Raw genomic sequence first — 8,418 nt, 5'->3', positions numbered from 1 at the left:
TTGGAAAGCAATTTTTTTTTTTAGAAAAAGTAAACAAATAAAAACAAAAACCAAACAAACCAAAAACAAAAGATTAGGAGACATCTAATTTGGAGGAAAACCACTTCTGGGGAAGAATGTATTTATTTCCATTAAAAAGTTATTGACAGCACCCTCACTGCTTCTGTGGCCTTTCCCTGAGCCCTTGTTTTGCATTGTGGGTTAACCTTGTACTAAACTATGTCATCTTTAACCTGTCTTATGAGAATTTTATTGGGAAGTCACACACCACTGTCCTGAAAAACTCCCATTTTGGCTGAGAAGAAACATAATTGTTAAGGCTATATCCTTGTGCTGCCACATAAATGAAGGGCAGGTTGACTACTCTGAAAATACCAGACTACCAGTGACCACAGGTAGAGAGCTCCTCCCTGATAACATCATGAGCCAAGAAAGGAAGGTATTCCTCATTCAAGGACCCAGGATCCTTCCATCTTTTGGTACTATCATGTCTGTCAAAGTGGATGCGTAGGGTAGGGAGAAAGAGAAAAAAGAGAGGGATGTTTCTCTTGGGCCAGAAAGCTCCCATCCCATTGGTTAGAACTCAGTCACATGGCTCCAACTGAACTGCAAAGCTCTGGAAAATGTAGTTCTAATGAGCTGTCTTACATGTGTATTAACAGTGCATCCACTGGATTCTCCTGAGTAATCTCTGAGCTGGAGCCATCTACGGAGTCCTAGAAAGAAAGTATCACTTTTACCAAGAAGTAAAGGTACAGAGGCAGGATTGGATGATTGGTCATCTATCTGGACCCGAGTGAGTGATATATAGTGGGAGTTTTAAGAATGTCTGCTGAATGTAGGAATGAATTATGTCGTGAGTGTGGTTTAATGTGACAGTATATTATTTTCTGACCCCCATCCCCTCCACCAAAAAAAAAAAAAAATCACCTATCTTTCCCTTGGGCTTGCATTGGAAGGCAGCAGCATGCTCACCACTATACCACCAATGTCCTCCTCCCTGGCTCCCAGACCTTCCTTGGATGTTTGATGTGTTTCTATCACAGTATCTGTAACACCTTGTTGCCCTTATTTTCACTTCTGACTTCCCACACCAGAACATTAGAACGTGAAATCCTTGAATGTGGGACCTTGCCAAATCCACCTTAGTCACAAGTCTCTTCCTCAGTGCCTGGGATGAGATGCTTTTCTTCAAGGATTAGAAAGTTACTATTTCTCAGACTGGGGATGTAGCTCAGTAAAGTGCTTGCCTAGCATACATAAACTCCTGTGTTTAATCCCTAGCAATACACACACACACACACACACACACACACACATACACACACACACAGTACCATTTTTCAAATTGACAGGTTAAGCCAGGCACAGTGGCACACACCTGTAATCCCAGTGGCTTGGGAGGCTGAGATAGGAGGGTTGCAAGTTCAAATTTAGTAAGGCCTTGAGCAACTCAGCGAGACCCTGTCTCTAAATAAAATATAAAAAAGGGCAGGGGATATGACTTAGTGGTTAAGCACCCTTGGGTTCAGCCCCTGGTACAAAAAAATTCCTTGACAGGTTACTTTTCATATTAAACATATAACCTGGAGATGAAGCAATTAATTCTATTCTGTTACACCTTATTAATGATAAGTATAATGAGAAGCAACATGAAGTAGTGTGGGGGGAAGGGTCTGGGGTTGGACAAAGCTTGGTCAGGAATCCTGCTTCTGTCACTATATGACCCAATAATTTTTGTAATTTAACTTAATTGGCTGGCTTGCCTTTTCCCTCCCTCCCTTCCTTTCTCCCTCCCTCCCTCCCTCCCTCCCTTCCTTGTGGTGCTGAAAATCAAACCCAGTGCCTTGCAAATGCTTGGCAAGCACTCTACCCCTGAGCTATACCCCCAGCCTCTTAACCTCTCTTGTTTACCTGTTGAGTGGGTATTCTTACCTCATAACTATATTCCAAAGTTAGGAGAATATGTATATGAAGAGCCAAGCACATTAAAAAGAAATTGCCATTACTTCCCTGAAAGTTGGTGTAAATGTCACCCCTTTTCTGCCAAGAAAGAAGCCATTCCTCTATTCAAAGCAGCCATGGGCAGTGTCACACATAGCACCTGCCTTTTTACTGAGATGAAGAAGTAGACTTGGGTTTCCAGTCTGTAATACCCATGAGAACCACGATTCATACATTCTTAATGCTGTAATGTCCTTGAATGTGTAAATAGAAGAAAGAAAATGGGTTTCTAAAAAAATGAAGGGATGGGCTGAAGTAGTGATTCCCCATGCTGGGTGTGCTCAGTAGTCGAGATTTAGCCATCTGCCAGGGATATGTGAGGCTGAGAGTCCCGCTCTGAGTAGGAGAGTAGGACTACCTTTTTGATGCTGATCAAGAAAGATGGATCATGTCTGAGTCTCTGGTGGCTGAAAAGTAACAAGGGCAACAGGTACCATTGTTCTGTCATATAAGCCATTGAAAAGAAAGCATATGGGCATGTCCAGAAGATAAATTGACAACACTTTGGGAGATATAGGAAGAAAATGTTGGGAAAGACTTGACTAATGTTTTCTCTGTCCTTCCAACAACCGGGAAACTCTGATTCTTAATGTATTTTTAGAAGCCAGCATATGGCTCCATTTGTGCTCACCATAGTGCCTAACATATTGCAAGTGGTCAGGAAATCATTCATTAGCTGGTTGATTGACTCCTTCTACGTGATTAGATAAATGTTTGCTGAAGGAGTGATTGAATGAGCGAATGTCTCTTTACTCCAGTTTTACTAGTTCCAGTTTTCCCAGGATTTGTTACAGTGACCTCTTGTTCCCCCACATTTCTAAAGGTTCTGGTGATCCTGCCAGGACAACCTTCAGTCTGTTCATGTCTGTTACCATGCAGATTTCAGAGCTAAACACTATACTCCATCTTTAATCAAGTGAACCATCAGGATAAGGGCTTATGATAAGCACCAACTGAGACTGAAAACAAAAACCCTACTGTTCTGCAAGGCCAGGGGTCAGAGATGCCATGGCGTTCTTTCAAATGCACCTAAGTGGGGCTATTGAGAACAAGGTGTAGAAGTTTGCAGTTTTGCCTATCATGTTTTTGCTGCTTTCTAACCCTTTTGGCCAAAGCAAATGTCATACTCAGTTACAGGCATGGCTCCTGGACTCTATCCCCGTGCCAAGTGCCAGCCTAGAGATCTGTGTGCTAGGAAACCAGCCAGCTATTTGAAGTACATTGCATCAGGCATTTCCCGAGGTGTAAAGGAAGGCATCCTTGCTAGAAAGCAGGGAGAATTTTGGCTCTTAAGAGATTGGACTCAGTAACTTTAACTCCTTGGCTAACACCCAATTCTCCTGCAAGCAGCTATCATGTGGCCTGCAAAAAATTCAGACCCAAAGCCTCATTTTCATGTTGACATCAGAGCCTCCTTTGAGAGATATGTCACCCTCTGAGGACAGGGACAGCTTTAGGAAAGGAGAAACATTTAAAGCCTGACATTAAAAATATCTTAGTACTCTTTTCACTTAAAATTTGCAGTGGGAAAATGTAGACCCTGTATTAGAAATCTGTACAAAAAAATTGCCATTCATTATAATTATTTTTTCAAGTTAAATAAAATTATGCAATGTACAGTGATGGATATATTGGTGTTAATTTTTAAATTTGTAAATTAGATCTCAATGGTAGTTTTTCAACTGCACAAATTGTCTTTTGCAGTCAAGGAATTTGATCTCAATAGCACTCAGAAGCAAATATTTTGTAATTTTAAACTCTATACCTCTTTCTTGGTGTTACACAGGCTATTATGAATTGCATATGCAAATTCCTCTGTGTTTTTTTTTTCCCTACCAAGTATTACTCAAATGATTAAAAAACAACAAATTTATTAAGAGACCCTGGAAGCCTCCCATCTGAATGTGAAAGTTGGGTCCTGGGGTGGGAACAGATGGTTGGAGTAGTGCTAGGGTACAGAAGAGAACAAGGTACAAAGCACCTTTGGATGAATTATCATATCCAATACTCATACCTACAAAACATAGAGCTAATATTAGATCATTCCACAGTTTGATAACTGAGACTAAGCATAGAAAAGTTCCAAAGTAATTATCAAGATTAAAGCCCAAGTCTTTTGCTAGATGGATCCTTTTCCCACATAAACTCTTGAAACTGAGGACCCCAGTGAAGAACAGAGTGATGACTACATGAACCTCTGAAGGAATTAACCAAGTGCTTCCATGGGACCTTTCTATCTATAGTCTTGACTCTGAGTCTTAAATCTAAATGCTGTATTCCTCCTCTTTTCTTTTGGGAAAATTGATCTGGCATTATTTAATCCCTCAAGAAAAACATGAAATATTTATGAAATACTTTGTTCCATGGGAAGTCATGTTTCTGGCTACAAGGCTTCTGTAGGCTTCTCCTTGGCAATGTGGAGAATGCATTGTCATCTTATCCATCCATGGCATCCACCCTTCCCACACTCTTCCCCTGCTCTGTCCATGTGTGAGAATCTAAGAAGGTCACACTGGGCTCACTACCTTCCTTTAACCATGTCTCTTCCCAATATTACTAAAGTGTCCAAAGGGGAAATAAAGGCGTGGGGTGAGAAGAGGAGGAAATGGCAGCAGGGAAACAAGAAGTAGAGTGAAGTAGGTGAGTAACAATTGACAATCCCCCCAGAGCCCAAGCTGTTAACCCACCGTGTGTGGGCCTCCTCTGCCAACCTCCCCGCAAGGTGAAACTTAGACTTGTTGGCTGGATCATGCAAGCACCTTTGCCAAGGTCTGCTGTGGCCAGGCTTTCTCAGTGACGAGAGTTGGTGGGGTGCAGAGCTGTTCATTTGGCATCCTTTACCATCGCTAAGGTCACTGATGAAATATTAAACTCAGACTCTATCCATGACTTCATGAAGATGATCCAGAATGGAGGGAAGCCAGGGGAAGGAGCAAAGATCAGATAAACAAAGAGGCAGGAAACCTCCTGGAAGAACACGCAGGAAGGCTCAGGAGGGCCACACTGCCACAGTGAAGCAGCCAGCTTGTATTTAATTGCAACTCAATATTTTCCTTAGTCCACACCTTTACCTCTTATTTCTCAGAAAGTGGCACAAAATAACAGGCTTCACAATGCCATCAATGTCCATTTTGACAGTATTCATGTCACGATACACAATCATGTACTGTAATTATACAAAATCCAAAGAATAGAATGTTACACGTTACACAGGTTAAAAAAATAAAACTGACAACCCAAAAGAAAACAAAACAAAATGAAATCTCTGCCAGAATCCACAGAGACGCCTGACAATATTACAAAAGAATGTAGCCAAATAATTGTCCTAGCATGCTGCAGTTCATTGCCATAATTTCGTTAAGTTCCCAGCTCTTTGGGGCGAAAGAAAGTGCACTTCCACTGCCTATACTTCTCAGAGGAAGAGCTCTCACATATGTGCAGGTCAACAGAAAAAGAAATGCAAACTCTAGGCACCAAGATTGCTCAGACAGCAATGGAGTTTATAATCAGAATTGAAACTCTTCTGAACCAGATCTGGTTTCTTGAAAAGGAACCTGGACAGTGACGCTAGTCCCGAAGGGCCAAGGAGGAAAACACCCAACTGTTAATAAGAAGAAAACCATCGAGAACTAGAACAATTAAGACAAATATTTTTCTACTCTACTTTGAAGTTGAAGTACAGTTTTTCGTATTTGGAATAGGAAATGATACATGGTTGATCTGTGGGTAGAACTCCTGCCTCTTCCCCATCCACCATCCCCATTCCTGATCTAGCAGTTTCAAGGTTGGAATACAGATATTGATGGTTCAATTTCTTTGAAGTAGAATAACCTTTTTTTTTCCTGTGTGGCCATGCCTCTTTTAAAAAATGAGGTAAATTGAATGTTAATAATGTCTGTTCCTTCCTGGGCTATGGAGTTGATCAGTGGTGTGGGCGGAAAACAATTCAACTTTCTGATAAAATCACACACATACAAAAATTATTGCACTTAAAAAAAAAAAAAGCAACTCAGCCCAACCAGCAAAGGGCCAACTAAACTCTTTGGAAGTATTGTACTTCCTGCCCTTTGCAGAGCATCTTGACCTTTCTGGTGTTCTGTTGAATTTGGTCCATTAAATGTCCAGAAGTGAAAGAGTCCAAAAGACACTGTAGGCTCTTTAAGGCTAAGTCTTCCCAGTGCTCCTATGAGATAAATTATCTCCTTGGCCACATACTACAAAGTCGGGGCTCATTTTAGCAAAATGACTATCAGGGCCCCCCAAAAGTTTGGAAGCAAGGGAGGATGGGTGCACATCATGTCCTCTCCTGTGAATGAGAGAAAGACAAGTAAGCAGCCTGGATACCAGCAACCTCCCTCTGATTCTACCATAAGCTTTCATTATACTCAGCCCCACAGCCCATGTGGATGTGAATTTATCTGTGTGACTCTTTTCTATGTGTCTGAATGTCTCTTTCTCTTGCAATTTAGTCTGTCCTTCCTTATTCTTATCCTTCCTGCTTATTTATGCTGCCTCTGCATCTTCTTCGATGGATGTAGGGGTACAATGCTAATCCTATTCTGCCATGACTGACCTATATGCTTCCTATCCTTGCAATATTTCTCCCACAGTGCACTGACTCCTCTTCCCACTCTGTCATCCCCCAGCCCCAGCATATTTAAAATCATCTACAACCTGTTTACTGCTCTAAATAGTCAGCTTACTTGTTACCTCACCCCAAATTACACATCCAAAATATGATCTCCTAGGCAGTTTGTGTTCAGGAAATCGAATGTGTTACTAATGTTTTCACTGAGCTCTCAAGTACATACTCACAGAATGGGTGAGATCAAGGCTTTTTCAGACTCCTCTATCCTGAGACTCTTTTTTCAATACTGTTTTTCTTTTTTCGAGTGTCTATTCCAGTTTAGGTAACTGTGTAATCCTTACCTGACCCTTGTAATCAATAAATATTGGAACAAGATATCTGGGTAGATAGAGTTGGATTGTAGTAACCCTCTATTGCAAGCATGTATCCAATATGAGAATGGTTTAAGGTTCTGGGCAGAGGGAATGGAGCTCAAATCATCATGGGTTGCAGAAGTTCCTGCTTGTTGCTACCCCCAAACTAAAGCTCAAAGATCTGCTATGGTATTTGTTTCTCCCTGTGTGCTAAGACTTGGACACAAAGACTAGTGTGAATATAAAAGACTACTAATGCCAATACCAATGACTATTGCTACCTTATGACTTATGCCTTCCCCTCCCCTCCTACTGTTCTAAGACAGAGCACCTGTGATGGGCTCTTCTCTACTTACTGCTCCAGATTCAGAACTAGGACTTGCTAACATTCTCATATATGACATCACTGATGCAGAACTGCTGCTTCTTCTTCATCCACATCAGTTGAACACACTGATGGATAAAAATATACTGCTCCTGGAGCAAAAGACAAAAGTGCATTTCAAAGCAAGACATTTTCGTGCAGATATGTGCAAAGATAATGCATTTTATTACTATGTTAGTTTTAATGATCAGGATCTGATGTAAAAGGAAACAGTTTTCATTATTGACAGAGATAAGTGTATAACTAGAAAATTTAAGACAATCATTTATAAGCAGTCTTTTAATTAATGATAGAGCTTAGGACAGCACTACTTTTTTTTTTTCCTGATTGGAATGTCTTTTCTTAGATTTGTTGAGGTATAATAAATAAAAAGTACATATAATAAGACATACAATGTGGTCATTTGACAGAATTCATGAAAGGATTATTACTTTCAAACAAATTAACACATTTGCATCACTTCACACAGGTACTTTTTTTTCCCTCCTTTTTGGTGATGAGAACACTTAAAAATCTACTTTCTAAGCAAATTTCAAGTACATAATACATTATTATCAATTATAGTCACCAAGAATTATGTTAGCTCATCACTACATAATGCTAAAAGTGATTAATATGCAATCACTTAATCATGAGATTATTTTGAAAAAAAATTTGTTGCTATCTAAATTATATACTGAGATAAATTCCAACAAAATTAAGAAATAAAATGATAAAAATACAACAGAAAGGTTATTATAGGTTAATTCCTCTATGATTATTCTAGGAATGATCAGAAGGAATTTCTAAAATTAAAAGCCATGAATAAATTACAAATAAAAATTCCAAACTGTGTGCAAAAAAAATGGTAAAAGAATAAAATTAAAATCAAACTAGAAACTAGGAGATAAAAATGTTTTCCAAAATTATGACAAAATGTTTATAATTTTATTTTTGTTAAAAAAGTCACATCCAGAGTATACAAAGAACTCAAAAAATTAGACAATAAGAGAACAAACAACCCAATCAACAAATGGGCCAAGGACCTGAACAGACACTTCTCAGAGGAGGACATACAGTCAATCAACAAGTACATGAAAAAATGCTCA

The 8,418-nt window shown here is 39.7% G+C and overlaps 1 protein-coding gene across 1 annotated transcript in view; it reads right to left on the bottom strand.

Moving 5' to 3' along the window:
* Positions 1-3,858: 3,858 nt before the first annotated feature.
* Ptpro (protein tyrosine phosphatase receptor type O) overlaps positions 3,859-8,418 on the bottom strand; it is a 224,369-nt gene continuing 219,809 nt past the window's right edge. The window contains exons 25-26 of the mRNA XM_048787184.1: positions 7,302-7,422; positions 3,859-6,310 (exon numbers count right to left, since the gene is read on the bottom strand). Of these exons, the coding sequence (XP_048643141.1) occupies positions 7,318-7,422 (105 nt within the window). The 3' untranslated portion in view covers positions 3,859-6,310; positions 7,302-7,317. The remainder of the gene's footprint in view (positions 6,311-7,301; positions 7,423-8,418) is intronic.

Source organism: Marmota marmota, unplaced genomic scaffold (assembly GCF_001458135.2).
Source record: "Marmota marmota marmota unplaced genomic scaffold, marMar, whole genome shotgun sequence".
In the NCBI taxonomy this organism is placed as follows: domain Eukaryota; kingdom Metazoa; phylum Chordata; class Mammalia; order Rodentia; family Sciuridae; genus Marmota; species Marmota marmota.
Note: the sequence above shows the minus strand (reverse complement) of the source record. Positions and strands in the feature narration are given on the sequence as shown.